This window comes from Benincasa hispida, chromosome 8 (assembly GCF_027475165.1).
Source record: "Benincasa hispida cultivar pf3 chromosome 8, pf3_genome.v1.1, whole genome shotgun sequence".
NCBI classification, from domain to species: Eukaryota; Viridiplantae; Streptophyta; class Magnoliopsida; order Cucurbitales; family Cucurbitaceae; genus Benincasa; species Benincasa hispida.
The window spans coordinates 42,769,480-42,791,234 of NC_143485.1; the positions used below are offsets into that span (position 1 = coordinate 42,769,480).

At 30.7% G+C, this 21,755-nt stretch overlaps 1 protein-coding gene and 1 long non-coding RNA gene across 8 annotated transcripts; one reads left to right on the forward strand and one right to left on the reverse strand.

Annotated features, from left to right (window-relative positions):
• Positions 1-7,553: 7,553 nt before the first annotated feature.
• Positions 7,554-8,782, reverse strand: LOC150034602 (uncharacterized). The gene is made up of 2 exons (XR_016531142.1): positions 8,486-8,782; positions 7,554-7,802 (listed from the first exon to the last, which is right to left on the reverse strand). It is a non-coding gene; the product is annotated as an uncharacterized LOC150034602 (long non-coding RNA).
• A 2,233-nt stretch (positions 8,783-11,015) lies between these two features.
• On the forward strand, positions 11,016-17,007 carry ALDH12A1 (aldehyde dehydrogenase 12A1). 7 transcript variants are annotated; one of them, XM_039039360.2, is made up of 16 exons: positions 11,016-11,417; positions 12,003-12,082; positions 12,272-12,375; positions 12,524-12,591; positions 12,719-12,776; positions 12,898-13,011; positions 13,701-13,784; positions 14,236-14,340; positions 14,495-14,608; positions 14,980-15,111; positions 15,204-15,293; positions 15,458-15,547; positions 15,625-15,834; positions 16,054-16,164; positions 16,436-16,515; positions 16,596-17,007. In XM_039039360.2, exons 1-16 carry the CDS (start codon positions 11,329-11,331, stop codon positions 16,732-16,734), a joined length of 1,668 nt encoding a protein of 555 aa, XP_038895288.1. In that variant the 5' UTR covers positions 11,016-11,328; the 3' UTR covers positions 16,735-17,007. The 7 variants fall into 7 exon arrangements, with proteins under 7 accessions (XP_038895288.1, XP_038895291.1, XP_038895290.1 ...); XM_039039363.2 differs by having other exon boundaries at positions 12,277-12,375; XM_039039362.2 differs by lacking the exon at positions 14,980-15,111.
• Positions 17,008-21,755: the final 4,748 nt, after the last annotated feature.

Genomic DNA, 21,755 nt, shown 5'->3' on the forward strand with positions numbered 1-21,755 from the left:
TCTACATGAATGATCTGGAATAGATCATTTGTAACACGTACAAAGCGGGTCGTATCCATACTCTCACCAGGATAAGGTACCCAGCCTTATCCATCTACTACAGACCGTTTAGGTTATTATTTAAACAAGATCCACCTGTATGTCTTTACATACTTGTTTAAATTACATGAAATAACCTCAGATCTTAGTTTATTGGATTGAGTATATGCAAAATAACACTTATTTTATTAACAACAATATGTTTATACAAAGTTTACAAACTACGAGATTACAAGAGATTTTGGATACCAATCCCAACAATAAGTTTGTGTTAGTAAAAATAAAAAGCATGTGTAACATTATGTACAACATTTTAAATATACCCAAGTATATTTCAATATATTTTAAATATATTAATTATTTACTACAAAGTAGTTGTATTTTATAACTTTCGATTTTCAACCACCCTAACATGTTTTCGTTGCTTTCTTTCAAAGTTCCTTTCAACATCTTTCATCCCCCTACCCTATATAGATGGTATTTTTAAGTATATTCGATATATACTAGCCTACCAAAATATGAGTATTACCTTCATTGACCAAGTGCATGGCGTCCCATTATATGTCCCCTTGGCTAGCTTCTTTCTTAGTTATAAGAGGTAGATTGTCCTCCTACATCCATAAAAGCATTGCTTTTTTATTCTAATAGAATGCAATTGAATATGTAAATTTATTCATCATACATCGATATGTACATTTTCCAAGTTTATTTCAATGTAAACCCATCATATATATCCCAATAGAATACACAACAAGAATGAAACCGCTTGTATATACCAAGTATTCAAGAATAAAACCCATAAAATCAATTTAGGTTAAATTACTCGATATGGACCGAACTTTTTGTCAGGCTATTGTTCTCTTCCTCTCCTGAGCTCGATCGACACTACCAACGATAAATCCCGCTAATTTTCAGTTGAAAAACACAGTTGTGGGACCATTATGTTAGTGAAAATAAGGGATTTCACTATAGAAAGAAGGATAGTAAAGAGAAATGAGGTGGAAGATTTTTAGGTCAAAAGTTGTGGAAGCATTAGTTTTTTAAATTTAAAAAACAAAGCCTTCTGTTGAGAAAACACATGCAAAATCTCATTTTGCATGTCTTCCACCTCAAACTCCATTAGCATGTAATCTCTAGGTGTCAAGCTTGGGAAATGCCACTCCAAAGTCTACTTAGTTAGTGGGAAAATCCAACAATCGGATGTTTCCACTAACTATTTTTTTAATTAAAAAATGAAAAAAAAATTCAAATTTTAGAAAAATATTTAATTAAAACAATTTCAATTAAATAAAAAATAAACAAATTGTTTAAGACACCTAGCTTTGATTAATCACATTAATCAAGTTTAAAAAAATACCTTCATGCTAATGATCAAGTATACTCCCAAAAATAATTAATTAATAAATTAATTATTTAATTATAAATTATAACTCATATAAAATACAATATTCCCTTAAGACCGAATTTGAACATTTCAAATTCTCACTTCACCTAGTTCTTCAATTTTGTCCGTATTGAGCTAGCAAGAAGACCCTATGGACCTACAGATCACGGGCTCCAATGATCCAAGACTAACTGGTCAAACTCTTTAACCTAGTTAATCAACATTCGTTAACTAATAAGATTGTCCACTATAGCCTGTAGTTGCACTCTCCTCACCATAAATATATTATGTGTCCATTTTATATAACCATCATCAATAGGTTGATCCTTCACAGGTTGTTCGTAACCTCAACTAGGTCAAATACTGAAATACCCCTAAGTTACATCTTTTCTCCTTAAGTACCACTATCCCTCGAATGAACAATTGATTTAGGATCATAATTACTAAATCTATTCCCTCTCAGGCCAACGAGAGCATGAGGCCCTTTGTTCAAGACTCAATATCAGCCCTTAAGGGAACAACCTTTCTAATATCCATAAAATGGGTAGGAGTGAATTCCATCTTACAAATTCTATGTTCCCAGCCATCTACCTGGTCTTATCCCTGAAATGGGAGGCATATTGAGCAGCGAGCTGAGCTTACCATCACTTATGCAGATCAAGGGACAATCGTGAATAAACAAGAGTTCATAGACAACTCAGGATTCAGATCAAGTTATCTAGGTCATCAAGAAGTGAAATTAATCAGTGTTAACAGTAAACGGTGTTAATACGTAACAGTGATTATTTCGTAGTCTGTCTTACACAATCTCATCGTGTAGAACACCCCCGCTCACATGTCTCTACATGAATGAACTGATCACATCGTTTATGACACTTTACAACATTTGTAACAATCATAAAGCGGGTCGTATTCAATAGTATCTCCAGAAATAGGTACCCAACCTAATCCAAGTACTATAGGTGGTTTAGACTATTTTACTCGAACTTGATCAAGTTTATGTCTCCACATAAAGTTCAAGTATTCATGACATTAGCCAAGGATCGTAGTTTATTGGATTTAGAGTTATTAAACAATCAACAACACTTATCTGAATAAACTTCATATATGTTTACTGTTTACAAAACTACGAGTTTTAAGACATACAACCCAACAAAATCCCACTTGGACTAAAACTCCTAGTGGGTTACAATAAAGTTGGGTGTTGTGAAAGAAAACTAAATACAATAAACTAGGGCATCCCATACCCAAAATTTCTCCCACTTGCCCTATTTATTCTACCCGTAGTCCTAAACTCTTCAGGTGACCCTCGAAAATCTTAGTCGAGAGGGCTTTAGTAAACGGATCAGCAATATGTCCTCAGACAATAACGTCTCCTCTTAGCACGATCTGATATTTGTCCTCAATATGTTTTCCGTGCTTAGGCTTCTAGGTTCTTTGGAGTTCGCTACTGCCTACTTTTATCGCAATACAAAGTAATTGGCATATGCATGTCTGGAACAACTTCTAGATCATTTAAGAACTTCCTAAGTTATACTGCTTCCTTGGCTGCTTCACAAGCAGCAACATATTCTGCTTCCATTGTAGAGTCTACAATACAACTCTGCTTAATACTTCTCCATACTAGTGCTCTTCCATTTAGAGTGAACACCGATCCCGAAGTAGATCTCCTAGAGTCTATATCGGTCTGAAAATCAGAGTCAGTATATCCCGTAAGGATCAAATCCTTATTTCCATATACGAGCACGTGGTTTTTCGTTCTCCTAAGATACTTGAGGATATTCTTAACAACAGTCCATTGTTCATAACCAGGATTGGACTAATACCTACTGATAATCCATACTACAAAGCATATGTCTGGATGAGTACATAACATTGCATACATCAGACTTCCGACTGCTGATGCATAGGGAACCCGTCTCATATCTTTAACTTCTTGAGGTGTCTTAGGACATTGTTCCTTTGACAGGTGTATTTCATTCCTAAAAGGTAAAAGACCTCGTTTGGAATCCTACATCTTAAACCTAGACAACATCTTGTCTATATAAGATGTTTGAGACATGGCTAGCATTCTGTTCTTTCGGTTTCGAACTATTTGAATCTCAAGAATATACTGCGCCTCTCCCAGATCTTTCATCTGAAATTGGGTTGCTAGCCAATTTTTAATGTCAGTTAGGTATCCTACATTATTCCCAATAAGTAGGATATCATCTACATATAAAACTAAAAATGCTATAGTGAAGTTGATGATCTTTTTGTATACACATGATTCATCAATGCGTTGTTCAAAGCCATAAGATTTGATAGCAGTATCAAATCTTATATTCCAGGATCTGGATGCCTGTTTCAATCCATAAATAAGTCTCTTCAGCTTGCAAACCTTTTTCTCCTGACTCTGTTCAATGAACCCTTCTGGTTGGACCATATAAATACTCTTTTCAAAATCTCTATTTAGAAAGGCAGTCTTGACATCCATTTGTCAAATTTCATAATTACAAAAAGTGGCAATGGACAAGAGTATCCTGATTGATTTGATCATAGCAACAGGTGAGAAGGTTTTTTCATAGTCCACCCCCTCAACCTAGGTATAACCCTTTTACTACTAACTGGGCTTTATAGGTCTATACCTTCCCCATATGGACTCTTTTACGCTTGTAGATCCACTTATAACCAATAGGTCTTACCTCATCAGGTTTATCTACAAATTTCCATAGTGAATTAAAGTACATAGACTCTATTTCAAGGTCCATGGATTTGATCCACTGATCTTGATCAACATCATCCATTGCCTGTTTATATGTTAATGGATCCTCTAAGCCATCATCAGGTATGTTGACTTCGATTTCAGTTAAACTCATATAGCAGTTAGGCTGTCTCACAACCCTCCCACTACGTCGAGGTTCTCTCAACTCTTGAGTAGGATGTGATGGACCAAATTTCCTTGATATATCTACAACTCTTGTTGATGAGCAAGGCTGATCAATAACTTTTGTTGATTCGTCTGTAGCATTATTTGAAATCTTTTCCAATACTAGTTTACTGCGGGGTTTATGATCTCGAATGTGGTCTTCCTCTAGGAATGTGGCATTTGTCAATACAATTACCTTATCATCCTAAGGATCATAAAACTGACCACCTCTCATTCCTTTAGGGTAACCTACAAACAGACATAATTTTGAATAATGTTCCAATTTCTTAGGATTTTGCACCAACACGTGTGTCGGGCAACCCCAAATCTAGAAATGACGTAGACTAGCTTTACGTCCTATCCATAACTCATAAGGTGTTTCTGATACACTCTTAGAGGGAATGTTATTCAAAATGTAAGTTGCAGTCTCTACTGCATACCCCAAAACGAGTTAGGCAACCGAGCATAACTCATCATGGACTGAACCATGTCCAACAAGGTTATGTTTCTTCATTCAGATACACCATTCTGCTGAGGCATTCTCGATGCAAAGAGTTGTGACTGAATCCCCTGTTCTATCACACAGTCCTAGAATTTCAAATACAAATACTCCCCACGTCGATCTGATCGAAGTGTCTTAATAAATTTACCTAATTGGTTCTCAACCTCGGTCTTAAATTTCTTGAACTTTTTAAAAGCTTCAGACTTAAAATGAATTAGGTAAATGTAACCGTACCTAGAATAATCATCTATAAAGCTAATGAAATATTCATAACATCCCCGTGCTTTAACACTCATCGGTCCACAGAGGTCCGAATGCATGAGCTCTAAGATTTCTTTGGCTCGAAGACCTTTTCTTGAAAAAAAAAAAAATCTTTTTGTCATTTTTTCCTCGAGACATGACTCACATGGCGGTAAAGAGACATCTTCTAACTTGTTTAGAAGACCACTCTTAGCCAATCTCTCAATCCTATTGAGATTAATGTGGCCAAGTCTCAAGTGCCAAAGATAGATACTTTAAGAAATGTGTTGCCTTTTTCTTTGAGTTTCAGTTGTTTTAAACATTTCTATGTTATTTACAACTTCAACTTTATATGGTTTTAACTTATATAAGTTACTTTCTAGGTTTTCCGAATAGATTTGTATACTTCTTTTTGTAATGAACGCTTCATTAAGACAAAAATTTACTTTGCACAAATCTTCCAACAAACAAGAAATAGATATCAAATTTTTTTTACAAGAAGGTATATAAAGACCATTTTCTAAATACAGATATCTATTTCCAAAAGTTAACTTAACAGCTCCTACTGCTTTAGCTGAGATGTGCACCCCTGATCCAATCTAGAGAGTAATCTCATCTTCTTCAAGCTACCTCCAGGAACTAGTTTCCCTGCATGTGGCTCGTCTGTGATAACTTCTTCGAATTTGCGTGAACTAGCAGACCGATCACTCAATGGGGATGCTCCCTTCAGCATGATTTTATGGGTTTTATTCTTGAATACTTGAAACCTACGTAAACCCATCATATATATCCCAATATATTTCATATAATCATTGAATACTTGAACCCTACGTAAGACATGGAGTATTGTTAAATACCCAAAAAAAAAAAAAAGTATACAAAACGTCTAGTCCAGGTTCACTAACGTCCCAAACCTATGTAAATCTACACAACAAATATTAAATGCACAAACCTACATAAATCTACACAATAAGTACTGAATGCACAAACCTACATAGCAAATTTGGCCATATTGAATGCACACACAAAAAAAATACCTCTAGTATATATCAAATCTTCAAGAATATAATCCATAAAATCAATTTAGGGTTTAAACCCACGTAAATCCTGTTGGGTTGGTGTCCTAATCTTTTGTAATCTCGTAGTTTGTAAACTTTGTATAAACATATTCTTGTTAATAAAATAAGTGTTATTTTATAAGCATATACTCAATCCAATAAACTAAGATCCGAGGTTATTTCATGTAATTTAAACAAGTATGTAAAGATATACAAGTGGATCTTGTTTAAATAATAACCTAAATGGTCTATAGTATATGAATAAGGCTGGGTACCTTATCTTGGTAACTCTATGGATACGACTCGCTTTGTAGATGTTACAAGTGTTGTAAAATGCTACAAATGATCTGATCTTGTCATTCATGTGGAGACATGTGAGCGGGGTATCCTATACAAAGAGTTTGTATAAGACCAGACCACGAAATGATTAGTCTCTTTATATATCGCCGTTGATAATAGAGATTTACATTTCACTAGGATGACCATAGGTGACATGACCTGAATCCCGAGTGAGTTGTGAACTCATGCTCATGAATATAGTCCTTTGATTTATATGGATGAGAGTGGTTAGATTGCCAACTTAACAAGCCTACCATTTTGGGAGCTGGGAACTCAGCTACATAAGACGGAATTCACTCCTTCCTCGATGTAGGGGCAAGTAGATAAATTACTCCCTTAAGGGCTGATTCCAGGTATTGAACATAGTAGCCAGACCCTCTTTTGGCCCGAGAGAGACTTGGTCATAGTTGATCTATGACTTATTATTCATTAGATAGATCAGTGATACTTAAGGAGTTAAATTTAACTTTAGGGACAAAACGGTAATTTTGGTCCAGCTGTACTTATAAGCAATGTCGATTAGTTTTATCCAATGGACACAGAAATTTATCTGTAATGCGAATAGTGCAACTGTCGATCTTTAGTGTAATGACCGACAGTTAACAAATATTGGATAATTTAATTAAAGAGTTTAATTAATTATAATTAATTATCCGAGTACCGTTGAAGCTTCAATCTACTAGATCATAAGGTCCCCTGTTATCTAATTGAGAATTATTAAATTAATTTGAAGTGTTCAAATTAATTAAGGAAATTGATTATATATGATAATATAATTAATTAAATTGATTATATATGAAATATAATTAATATAATGCTTCTGATATATTATAATATAAGATAATACGAGAGAAATTTGAATATGACTTAAATACTAATTATATGAATAAGATTCATGTAATTAAATTTAATATATATATGATTTATATTAAATACTATAAATAAGTTAAAGAGGAATTAAATATTTGAATATGATTTAAATATCAATTATATGAATTTAATATAAATGTGATTTATATTAAATGTCATGTATTGTTGAAAAAAAATAAAATCTATAAGTTATATTGTATTTGATGCAATATAAAATTATAGACTATATGTTATATTTGATATAATGTATATATATATAATAAAGCAATTATTATATATATATATTATTACTATTACTAATTTAATTTAAATTAATTAAAGGGAACAACTCCCTCCCCATTGAGAAAGAATGATGCGATTGAAGATTCATTTTTCCTTAATTCTCTATGAGAGCTCTATGGAAAAAATTTACAGATTCTTTTCTTCCCTCTCCTCCTCCTCCTCTCTTCTCCTCTTTTCTTCCTGAAAATTCAAACAAAACCCACAACTTTTACTTTCTTGATTTCTAAAGTTTTTCCTTTATTTATTGCATGCTATAATTTATGTAAATACATATGTTTTACTATAAAACTTAAATTAATGAAATATGGAAATGAGGTCGATCTTGCTTCTACTCACGTTTCTCTCCGGTTAGATTTCCTTCAAATCCATTATATATATTCCAATATATTTCATATAATCAATTTATTTGATAGAAAACTTAGGATATAAACCTTTAAATTGATTAAGAAATGGCGTAATCAGTACATATAAAACCATGTATTTTAATACCGTATACTTGCTGAAATTTTAAAGAAAAGTAAACTGACATACACATACATTGGGTTTTCAAAATGATACGTTCATATATGTTATAATATACGGTGTGTGTTTTGGTATATACTCCTATTTAACTGAAATTCAAGAAACATGGGTCCAATATGCAAATTGATAGGGTGCATCGGGGGAGGGAGGTTAAATTGGCGATTACGGCGGATCTGGGGACTCTGCAGAGGCTGCCAAGGATCGTAGGGTATGGGAAGGCGGCGGAGTTGGCGTTGACGGGCCGGGTTTTTCCTGACTTTGTTTCCCGAACTCAAGAAAAATACATTCTAAATGGATGGGGGTTTATCGAACATCGGCCGAAATAGAGGCAAGAAACTTACAGAAATTTAGTCGCCATAATTGGTTTGTGGCCGCTGTAACTGGAATCCTTTCGTCTTCTTGTCGCCGAAATCCTTTAGTCGCCGGATTCCTTTAGTCGCTGCAATTGGAATCGTTTTGTCGCCGGAATCCCTTCTTCTTGTCGCCGAAATTGGAATCGAGAGGGAGCGAGGGTTTGACGTTCGGCGTCTTCGAGGGTTTGTCGTTTTGGCTTCTCGAGAGGGTTTCTACGCATTTTAATATTTTGTTGATATTTTTGTTTATTTGAGAATATTTAAAAAATAATTACATTTTCTTAAAAAGCGTGTGACATTTGAGTTTCCTATTTTAAAAAATTCTTGATTAGAGATAAATGAGTCCTAATTTTATTATAATTTTTTTTAAAAAAATAGAAATTCTTGTAAATAATGAAAAATTTGAACATTAATCAAATACAAATCTTTGTTATGACCCGGTCCATTATAAGATCATCTTTACATACAACCCATTTACTATTAGCCCAAGTTCCGATGGTTCGATACAAAAGAAGCATCAATATTTTAGGTTAAATTCATATTTAGTGATAAAGTTTTAAAGTTTGTATCGATTTAAGATAAGAATTTTTAAAATATCTAATAAATCATGTATTACTTTGTATCTAATAGATTATTACCATATTAATTTTATTAAATTTTATTGATATATTAAATTATAAATTTGACATTTGTGTTTGGTGTATTCTAAAACTTTAAATTTTGTGTTGGGTAGATATGTGAATTAAAAATATATATATATAATTTAAATAGTAAATTTTTAAATTTAAAAGCTTAGATACCAACTAGATAATAATAAAATCGTAATTTGTAATTTAACCGTCAATTTAATATTTGATATGTTTTTTTTTTTTACCACGTGTAAGAGGAGGGATGATGAGAAATCAAATTATTAAGTTTAAATATCTATGACATTAGTCCGTATCTTTCAATTTTGGTGTTATTGTTTTTAAAACGATGATTTTGATCTATTTCCTTTTAACTTGAGTTGAGTTATATTTTATCCACATAAAGGTTAATTTTAGTCCCTAGATAGTGTGGTTACAATTTACAAATATTATAATATTATTTTTTAAACAAATATAAATTACGTTTCTAACCAGCTACAAATTTGAATGTCTTCCACTTTTATGGATGGATGTGATTTATATATATATATATATATATATATATTAATATTCTTAAATTTATAAAATTATTTGATAAGTTAACTATGTGTTTAATATATCTTTGACCTATCCAATATCTGTTAAAATCAACAAATACTAAGCACTAATTCGATAACATAGGATTGTACTATAGACATAAATTTTTAATTTATATATAGTTATTAGTTAATTTTAACAAATTTCAAACACGATATAGATACATTAGACATAAAATTGAGAATTGATAGATTTACTAGATAAATTTAAAGTACGTGACCAAAAGACAAAAGTTTGAAAACGTTCAAGGACTAAGCTTGTAATTTATCAAATTTATACCATGAGAAAAGTTAAAATACTATTTTGATCCATGTATTTTGGGTTTTATTTTATTTCCTACTTTCAACTATGTCTAATTTTGGTCATTGTATACTCAACATTTTTGTTAAAATTTATAAGTTTCTTGAAAGCTGATTGTTATGAAATTTGGTTAATTGAGAACTAGGGGTGATAGTCGGTTTGGTTCTATCTATTTTAGAGCCAATGAGAACCAAACCAATAGTTTTACAAAGAAGAAATCCAAACCAATGTCCAATAAATAATCAAATAAATAGATTGATTTTTATTTGACTTGGTTTTATTATCGGGTTAGTTTTCGATTTTTAATATTTTTTTTTGTTTTTTCTTCAAAATTTTTATTTTTATTTTTATTTTGTTTTAAATTCGTTCTTTTTGCTAATTTTAAATTAAAATCAATTTTTTTATAGATTGAACCTTGATATTTTTATTTTTGTAGCATTTTTTAAATAAAAAATATATAAACACCATAATAATTGGTCTTTTTTTTCTAAACAACAAATATATATTCACCATAATAATTAAAATAATAGAAGATACCTAAGTTAGAGTTTATTTCAAGGATTTGGTTATACCCTCGTTTAGTTTGGTTATTTTATTCAAATAAAAAATCGATCCAAATTAATACTTTTTGATTTTCTCTAAAATACAAAATAAATATGTCTAATTTTATATTAAAAACCAAACCAATCTAACTACAAAGATTAATTTTATACTTTTTGGTTTGGTTATTCGGTTTTTGTTGCACTCCTATTGAGAACACTAATTCCCATAAAAAGAAGATATCACGTGAATATGTTCTTACAAATTTATAAAGAAAATATTAATAAATATCAGTTTCTTCTTATAAAGAAAAACTAATTTTAAGATTTATTAAAAATACCCAAATGTAATGGAATTTAAAATATAGGGATTGAATCATAAAAAATGAGTCCACGTGTTAAATTTGATTAGGCTGTCATTTGTTTGAATGTCCTAAAAATTAGATTTTATGAGGCCATTAGATAATTTCAAATGAAATAAAAGTCAGACACGTATTTGTAGGAGAAAGATAAGACCAGTGATTGGATCTTAATTCTTTGATTCGATCCATATTTTCCTTTTAAAACAAAAAACAAATTTGTACTTTAATTTCAGTTGAAAAGCTGAAAAGAAATTATACCCAAAAACTCGAATTAGGGAATCAGCGAGTGGCCTGGCCTCCATCTCTCCCTGTGACAGTAACTCCAAGTGAAGAAATCCTCTTTCCTTTTGCGCTTCATCCCATTTCTTCCCAATAATTCATCTCTGTTTTGAGTTTTGCCCTGAATCATGGCGCCGGTTTTATCTCGGTTACTCCTCCGACGGAATGTTCACTCACCATTCCTTCGCACCTCCACCGCCGGCTTTAACTTTTTCAGGTAAGATCGATCTATCATTTTTTATGCAGAAATGTGTAGCTTGGAAAACCCATATCTGTTTCTTTTTTCCGAAAACTTCACTGCTGTTGATGGTGGGATTTAGTTCTCCATTTCTTAATGCATTTATTTCTCATTGAAAAATGATCATGAGATTGTTTTGGAGGTGGGGTTTAATCCATGATGACTATCTAATTAGAATTTAATATTGGAGTTGCTTTGAAATGGTTGTCTCGTGAAATTAGTCGGACACTCACAAATATAAAATAAAAGAATTATGGGGTTGTTTGGACTGTATTGGAATGGAAAACTCTAGGTTCTGAATTTGATTAAGATATTAGAATTACTGTAAATTAGATTCTTTTTGGTTGCACCTTTCCCCAGTTCTGATTTTCATCCTCGAACTGACAAATCGTTTTAATCCAAATCAAATCTATATAAAGAAAATGTGAAAGTTTGTTATTCGAAAATGATACCTGAATCCCCTACTTTGTTCTTGTGATTACAGTTTAGAATAAACAATTATTATTTTTTTTTTTTTGGGATCCTTCATGTTGTAATCTATGTCTTTTTCTCTTCTGAAAGCAGAACAATTCATTCTTTTGTTTTCTCTACGGTAGAAGTGGATCAACTATCAGGTTCTAAGCCAGGAGATGTTCACAACTTGGGTGAGTAAAGTTGCTGTAATATCTTTTCCAAGCTGCAATGCTCAATAACTGTTGTTTATTCATTGTTTTATTTGTTATCTTATACTAAAATTAACGTTAGATACTGTATATGTGACTGAACCTTAATTCTGCTTAAACTTCTTCATTGCGTAAGAAAAGGAATGTTGGCACAACTTGTGTTTATTTTAGTGCAGGGTAAATGGATTGGATCTTCCGGTTGGAATACTATTGTAGATCCTTTAAATGGAGAACCATTTATTAGAGTTGCCGAAGTCAATGAAACCGAGATTCAGGTACTGCCACTAATGAACGATCTTGGTTTTAGGCGGTGGAATTATTATTTTCTCATGCTTAAAACAACTCATCCTTGATGTCCTGCTTCTAATAAGTGCTCATTTCTTTAAAAATCTGCTTGTTTAACTTGATGGATTGCTTTTGCAGCCATTTGTGAAGAGTCTGACCAAGTGCCCCAAACATGGCTTACACAATCCTTTTAAATCACCTGAGAGGTTCTTATAAACCACTTTGTAGATTATTTTCCTTAGTTTCACTCTATTTTTTCTTTCATTGTTCCTTTGATTGTGCTAGATTGTTAATTTGACATTAATATTCTATTACATGCTGTCATATTTGCAGATATCTGTTGTATGGAGACATATCTTCCAAGGCTGCCGACATGCTTTCCAAGCCAGAGGTGTGACGAACATTTAATTGTTTTACTTTTTTTTTGTCATTATTTTCTTGCTTCTCTTGCCTTTTGTACATAAGCGACATTCTTATTACAATAGTTTACGCAAACAAAACATGGTTTGCAGGTAACTGACTTCTTCACGAGGTTAATTCAAAGAGTTTCTCCCAAAAGTTATCAGCAAGCTTGTGCTGAAGTAAATGTTTCTGTTAAATTTCTACGGAACTTCTCTGGCGATCAGGTAAGGTTTAATGAAAGTAGTTGGTCAATGGTTTTTGTAGCCCCAAGGGATGATCATGTTAGATTAGGTCTAGTGAACTAAACTTTATAGGAAAATCATAGATGTCTCTAAAGTTTGGGTCTTGGACAGGCACAAACTTTTTATAAATAACAGCCCCTTTAAAGTCGTTCTTTCAAACATAATGCTTGAGAAATTTGACTTGAAAAAAACTATAGAGACCCTTCTAAGACTCCTATGGACGAGTGAGGAAATTTAGGATACCATACACTTGTGTAAGTCTCCCTTCATCTTCATCACATGCTTTAATTTGTGTTTGGAGTTGTTTGTGTATATATATATGTGTGTAAGATGAATCTTATGAATATTGTATTTATTAGAATTTTAAAAATATGATTTAAGGAGTCATTTCATGATTTAATGATCTTGTTTGTAAGTTGTAACTACCTATTTTTTTATAATGCTTGTGATATGATCTCTATTCACACTCCAAGGAATGAAATGTACTTAAAACCATTAGTTAATACTTAATGAAACCAATTGGAGTTTTGTCACATAGAACGCTTCCTATCAAGTAATTCGTGTGAAGAGTTTGTTTACTAATCGTTATTTGTTTCATTTATATACAGGTTCAATGAGTAATTCATGTGAAGAGTTTGTTGACTTTTTGTTATTGTTTTGTTTATTTACAGGTTCGCTTCCTAGCAAGGTCCTTTGCAGTACCAGGAGATCATCTTGGACAACAAAGTCATGGTTTCCGTTGGCCTTATGGTCCCGTAAGAAAACTTAGATGACTCTCTATTTTTTTTATTTTTTTAAAAAAATTGTTAGTTATTTTATCTCTTTTCATTATTGTATGTACACTAGATATTTTGATCATATACTTGAAATACACAAGTTTGAGAGAATCACATTTTCTACCGAAGTCTCAAGATGTTTAAGCAACCCTATTATAGCAAAAATGATGAAATATTCATAAAATGCATAAAGGTGAATATAAAAATAACATAATTAAGAGATGCAAAATTAAAGTAGTAAATAACTAGGTTAGCCTAGCTTTTCTTAGGCCGGATAGGGTTTGTCTATATTAAGTAATGTTAAGTAATTTTCAAGATAGAGTTCAAATACTCATATATTTCATGTCCTTATTTTTCTTGATTGTGTATTGCTTTTTCGATTTTATATTTCTGCTCAATAAATTGTAAACAATTGCAAAAACATTTGCAGGTTGCAATTGTCACTCCTTTCAACTTTCCATTGGAAATTCCTGTACTTCAGTTGATGGGTGCACTTTACATGGGCAACAAACCTGTTTTAAAAGTCGATAGCAAGGTAATTGGTTGGTATTGTTGTTGTTCATGAGTGGGGAAATTGGTTGGTATTGTTGTTGTTCATGAGTGGGGAAAGGGTATACTCATAAATTAATATATTTTAATTTTAACTTATAAATAAAATAACTACAAAAAAAATTCTTAATATTTTGTAGGTTAGCATAGTCATGGAGCAAATGATTCGATTGCTTCACCATTGTGGGCTGCCTCCGGAAGATCTAGATTTTATAAATTGTGATGGGAAGACAATGAACAAGTTATTGATTGAGGTAAATTTATAAACTTATGTTGATCCTTATAACTTAAATATTTTATTGTTGATGCGAAATGTTGTGGTTTAGCTCTCGTGCTTTGAAGGTTTTATTGTCTCAACAATATTCTGACCATTTTATCATAATAGACTTTGATCTTGTAGATACTTTATATTTTGTTTATCTTAATATGCTCTTGTTATCAATCTATCTATATATAATATCTCGAATGTTGTTGTATAGTAGTACTTGGAAATATGTCATGGTTAAAAAAAAAAACTCTTTTCTTTTGTTCTTTTTTATTTGAATTACAATTACTGTTAGAATGAATAAATTGATGGTGCAACCTGTTAGATTTATGGCCTAAGTGTTTTCTATGAATTTTATAGTCAAATCCATCCATGACTCTTTTTACCGGTAGCTCAAGGGTGGCAGATAAGTTGGCCGTTGATTTGAAGGGCCGGATTAAATTGGAAGATGCAGGTTTTGATTGGAAAATCTTAGGACCAGATGTTCGAGAGGTCATTAGCTCCATCGCATGTCATATCATTTCTACAATGCTGGTATAAAATATCAATTTCATTTCTTATTTTTTGTGGTTACTAAATTGCAGGAAGACTATGTTGCATGGGTTTGTGATCAAGATGCATATGCTTGTAGTGGCCAGAAGTGCTCGGCACAGTCGATATTGTTCATGCATGAGGTTTAATGCTTTACTTTTAGTCTTGCTTCGCTTACTATATCTAAACATTTGTTTTGTATTATCTTATTGTTAGTCTATTTTTTAATCTCATCTTATTGGGATTGATAGCAATTCTCCAAGTTCAATATCTTTTCTAACGATATCATTTTGTCGCATGACAATAGAATTGGTCAACAACTTCACTTATTTCGAAGATAAAGAATCTTGCGGAGAGAAGAAATTTGACCGACTTAACAATTGGCCCAGTTCTTACCGTAATACTACCCTCATTGTTTCAATTCATATTGTTAGCATACATAATCGTCTAGTAATTGTTTGTTGTTTGATGTAGTTCACAAATGAAATGATTTTAGATCACGTGAATAAATTGCTCAAGATACCAGGGGCAAAGTTACTCTTTGGAGGTGAACCTCTAAAAAACCATTCCATTCCACCCATATATGGTGCTATAAAGCCAACTGCATTATATATTCCACTTGAAGAAATGATGAAAGATGAGAATTATGAGCTTGTGACTAAGGAAATTTTTGGACCATTCCAGGTAAATAGGAAGAAAAAAAGGTTCTGAAAGTTTTCTAAGTCAAATTTTTGTAAGTAGATGTAACTTGTAAGTTTATAAATATGTTATGAGAATGATAGATAGTCTTTTCTTTGTTTTTTTACCTAAAAAATTATGAAATGACTTAGTTTAAGTTCTACTTGCTTTTTAAAATGAATAAATAAGCAGTTTTTAAAATCAGTTTGTTGTTGGTGTTTGCAGATTATTACGGAATATAAGAGAGATCAACTTTCAGGTGTATTGGATGCTCTTGAGCGAATGCATGCTCATCTAACAGCCGCTATTGTTTCAAATGACCCTCTTTTTATGCAAGTGAGTTTGATAGATTCTCTACCTAAAATCTTTTATAGAAAGAATTTCTCCAACCAACAATGCCGGGTTAATTGTCTTATATAAACGAAACTATAATTATTTGTTCTTTGATAGATGGTCATTCATATTGGTTACTACTACTCAAAATTCACACATCTTTTTTATTTGCATATTTAAACTTGAGGAAATGTCTTATCGTGAATAAAAACATAAACTTATTGGTACTACTATATTAGGCATTATAGGTTATAGTAAGCTGTGGATTTTGCAGGAAGTTATTGGCAACACTGTGAATGGAACGACATATGCAGGTTTGCGAGCAAGAACAACGGGAGCTCCGCAGAACCATTGGTAAATTTTAACGACCTATTTTCTCTTTTTGAACATGGGATTATTGTATTGATATTCAATAAAGAAATTTTTTTGTATAGGTTTGGACCTGCAGGAGATCCGAGGGGTGCAGGTATTGGAACCCCAGAAGCCATCAAACTTGTATGGTCTTGCCATCGAGAGATCATATATGATATTGGCCCGTTGCCCTTGCATTGGACAACTCCACCGTCAACTTGAAATATGATCAGAGTGGTTTTTTACTTGCCCCGCTTAGGCCAGACTAACCTTGCCTAAAATCTATGACAATTTTGTAGTTGCAGAAAATAAAGTCTCATTCATCAGAAATTGGTATGTTTGATTTGTTGCTGTAAATTAGAGCCTTTGTTCATTGGTTATTTAGGTATCTAGTTTTTTATGTTCCAAAATAAATTTGATGGGAGAATTCAAAGTTTCCAAACTGTAATGAAGGTATTTGAAGGACAAAAATAATTTCAGTTACTTTTTCTTTTATTTTGCCTCTCTCCATTCCTAACCATTTTGTTACTTTGTTAACGAAATATAAACAATGAACAAACAATTTTGTTAGGCCTTACAAGTTATAAATAGATTAATACCATCAATTGATAATGTATTATGCTATCAATATTATGTTTCAATAATGTTTCTATCTTTAATTGTTGATATAATTTTCAATAACAAATTATTTTGAAGGGCTTAATTAAATGATTTAAGTTTTTTTTTTAATAATAATTTTTTTTGATGAAATTAGTATTTACGGAATTTCAAATATGTTTTCATTTATATTGCAACTTATGATCATTGAGCTAAACATATGTTACCATTATTCCTTCAATTGGAAGTATTGATCCAATTTTATGGTTCCAGTTTTCTTTTCTCTCTCTTTCTCTCTATAAAAAAACTTGCTTATCATTCTTATTAACCTAATTCAATTTTTAATTTAAATTTAGTGTGAGACCTATTTTTATATAACATTCGTCAAATTTATTAATTTAGTTTGCCTTTTAACATTTTTGTTTAATTAACAACCAGATAATAACATGATAATTTTTTTAAAATGTTTATTGCTTACTTTTTACAACAAAATTTAATTTTGGTTGAATTTATTTTTTATTTAGTTTAATTAGTAAATGTTTATTATGAAATGAGATAATTAAAAAAATATATATCTAAAACTATGTATTTCTTGTTTCAAGCTAATTTATAAGGTAAATGAAATGTATTGGATGTGGTAGAAAATTTTGAGACATAATATTTAATTGGGAAATAAAATTTTTTACTAAACATATAATTAAAAAGTTTAAATTAAATATTTGAATAAAATTTAAAAATATAAGAAGATAGAAAAACTCTTACTCCTTTTTGTTAACTATTTCACACTTATTTATCTAAAATAAATAAATGAATAAAATTACACACTTTCATTTATGTATGATTTTAAAATTGGTTCTTTTCAATCAATGTTTTTTGTTCAAATATCAATGGTTGAGACATTTCTAAACTTTTTTTTTTTAAGTTAAAAGGGTATTCTTTAAAATTTTGAAAGTTTGTTTTTTAAACAAAACTTTAATGGCTTCTATCCAAAACTACGCACATATTTTTTTAACTCATTTTGGAAGTTTAAGAGTATTTTTTAAACTTCTTAAACTTTAGGAGCATGTTTTACACAAAGATTAAAGTTCATGAGCATTTTTATTAATTTACATTGGATGTAATTGGAATAAAAAATTTAAGTTTGCAGATAACAATACTACCTCTTAATCAAAAAAAAAATTATGAATTCTTAAAATTCTATTTTGACATGATTCAATGTTCTTAAAACATTTAATTTCCTTTTTTCTTTAAAAATTTTAGTCTCTAAGAGAAACCATCTCTTTGACATTTTGAAAATAACATTTGCGTCAAAGAAAAACAAAATGATTTGTATTTTATTTATTCTATAAAATGTTATGTATATTTCAGTGAAATGATATGTATGAATTTAAAATTAGAAAATTAATAGAAGAATAAGAGATACAAAAACCAAAATTGGAAAAAGACAACCAAAGAAAAGAAAGATAAAGCGAAAAGTTAAAATTAAGTTACTAATTATATTTAGAAAAAAAACGATGGAGAATATAAAATTGGAAAAGAAAAGTTAAAAAGATCCAAAAATTAAAAAAAATAATAAAATAAAATAACCCAAAGGTACAAATTAAATAAGACTATTTTTAATTATAAATGGTTGCAAATGGAATCTGTAGTTACTTTTTTCCCTCTCTTCTATCCTTTCTTTCATGTTTTTTTTTTATCAACAACTATCTATATCTATACTATCTAAAATGAGCTTAAGAATTTTTTATATATATTTTTTTATTTATGTTAATAGATGACGGTGATTATTTCTTTTAGAACAACATTATAAGCCAACAAAATAAACCAAACTAGAGGGATACATCATGAGCCACAAATTTCGACAACCGCTCGAGGTAGGGAGTATAGAAATAAGAAGACTCATGCTCTAAAACTCTAGATGCAAGAGAATGCACTAGCTCATTTTGAATGAGATAAAGAAATAACCCCCATTATATTAGTCCAATTTTTAGCCTCGCCAATAAAGAAAGAGACCTTAGTGATATCATTCTCACGTTATTAAGTAGATTAATCACCTTTAAACAATCAAATTCCACTAAGAGATTTGAATGAAGAATTTGGACTACACTCTCCATCTCGATACAAATCGCCATAAGTAGACTGACTGACTTTTCCTTTGCCATCTTGTCTCTCGTGCATATGACGGTCAATTGATTCACCGATGGATTCAACATCAACAGTTTGAAACTGGAACATCTTATTATTTGCCTCTCAAATTTGCCCGACAATGATCACAACTTTATTCCACTCAAGAGAAGAAACCTGTTCAAAGAGTCAATCTTGATAACTCCACAAATCCCTGTCGTCATAAATCTTGATAACTCCACAAAGCCCTGTCGTCATAAAGAGTACTGATATTATTGGGAAGGGTCATGTAGGACAATTTTTTTGGCCCGATTAACTTTAGTTGGAAAAATATCGTGAATAATTTTCCAACCGCATGTTTTAGGTTTATGAGGGGTTTTGGCCTTCCAAAAGGATTGCCCTGACCTTTGAGGGGTTATTTGATTTAATGTTTTATAGATGCCTGATAATAAAGAGGATGAGTAGGATTGAGATGATGGAGAATTAGATGTTTGAGAATCAAATATGACTGTGTTTGGTTGTGCATGAGGATATTATCAGAATTTTATAAATAAAAGTTATGTTTATATTCCATTTATGAAATTAAGCATAATCTTTTATAATTGTAATTGATTAATAAATTAACCAATAAACAACCTTCAATATATCAATAAAAATATTGATTAATTATCCATCGATAATAATTTTAATCATAAATATTTGACAATTTATAATTAAAATTATCTAACTTATATATTTAATAAACATCATACTAATTATAATCTAATACTAAATCATTTTTATAATTAATTAAGTCCAACATTAGTAATTTTAATTTAAGTTAAATAATATAAGAAAATATATTTTAATAAACAATATATTATATAAAAAGTAAAAAATAAAATAAAATATGATATATTAATAAAGAATACTAAAAAAAAATTTTGTAAACATGATGTGCTAATAACGAATGAAGTAATACAAATTAATAACAATAAGTAATTAACTAATCAATAATGATTACATGTTTATAATGAATGATCAAATTAAAATTATTCTAAAAAATAATTACTTGGTTATTAAAAAATAATAAAGTAATAAATTATTATTATTGAAATATAGTTTTTTGTACTAATTAAATTTAACTAATACTAGTTTACTAATTAAATATATTTAAGATTTTGTTGACTAATATATTATTAAATTACGTACAAAAAAGTAATTGCATTCGTTTAATAAAATTTTATTGTGAAAATAATTAAGTAAATATTTTAATACATTATTATTGATTTATTAAAATAAATATTTATATGTATTAAATTAATATTAACTACTCAATTAATTAACTATATATAAAGTGAAATTATATATAAAATAAAAATAGATGGAGAGGGAAAAGAAAAACCACAGTTTTAGGAGGGAATAGAAAACCTAGTTAGGAAATGAGAATGCTTGGGAATAGCTTATTCTTAAAAATTGTGAAACAAGCATAGAATTTGGATGTATGTACCAATTCTCATGCAGAAAACCTCTAATCAAACGACTCCTAAAAGCATCACCATCGCCAGAGGGGAGAGGAGCAAGAATCATTCAATTTATTCAATTTTAAACCAAAAAAATAAGCACTTTTAACATTAAAAACTCCCTTTTTGTTGAGGTTTCAAATGATCTCATCTTCATGATGTATTTTTAGCTGTGCATTTGAAGAATAATATATTTATAAAAGAGGCTTAGAGAGAACTCTTGATCATGTTAGTGGATGATTATTATGATATATTAGATATATAATATAATTTGATTATAAAAGATGCTTGGGGAGAATTAGGATATAAGTAATTTGGTTAATTAAAAATTAAATGAGCTGCCAAAATGAGCATAGTGCTTGTACTATCAACTTCTACATCAAAATTTGAGTTTTCAATCTACATATTGTCGAAAAAAAGAAAGAATCACACTACCCACGATTAATGAAGGTTTAAATCGATAAGTGCGAATGAGAGAACTAGAGGATCAACATGAGTGAGAGAGTGAAGAATAACCATGAGAGAATGAGGAAAGAGTTCTAACGTATAAGAGTACTCTTGTTAATTGAATGCAAGTGCAAGCAAGAGAGGATGAGCACAAGCACAAGGGAAGAAGGAAGAGACCTAGCATGTAAATTGGTTGAATGCAATCATAGGAGTACAAGTGCAAGTATGAAGGAGGGAGAAAGAGTCCTAACATGTGTAAGAGTATCATTGTATATAGATGATCTTAATTTTACATTTACTAAAATCATGAGGAGCATATAGATAATTTCATACGTTCTTAGTCGATAATTACAAAACACCCACTTCCAGATTACCCATTTAATTTAGAAGGGAGTGTGACGGCAACAATTATCAACCCTTTTGTGGCATTTACTGCCTAACTATAAATTGTTTGGAAAACATTGGAATAACATATTTAATACAACCTAGTGCCTCTTGCGCTCTCTTAAGCTCAAGGTTTCACCACAACACCTTCCCTGGCGCACTGTGTCAGCGCAAGCCTTGCGCCCAACC

Bases quoted from the DNA above. Each gene is read 5' to 3' on its own strand.
- ALDH12A1 (XM_039039360.2), top strand. From the start codon at position 11,329: ATGGCGCCGGTTTTATCTCGGTTACTCCTCCGACGGAATGTTCACTCA. The intron at 13,012-13,700 runs GTAAGGTTTAAT...GTTTATTTACAG, and splicing joins GGAACTTCTCTGGCGATCAG to GTTCGCTTCCTAGCAAGGTC. The intron at 15,112-15,203 runs GTCATTAGCTCC...ACTAAATTGCAG, and splicing joins TAGGACCAGATGTTCGAGAG to GAAGACTATGTTGCATGGGT.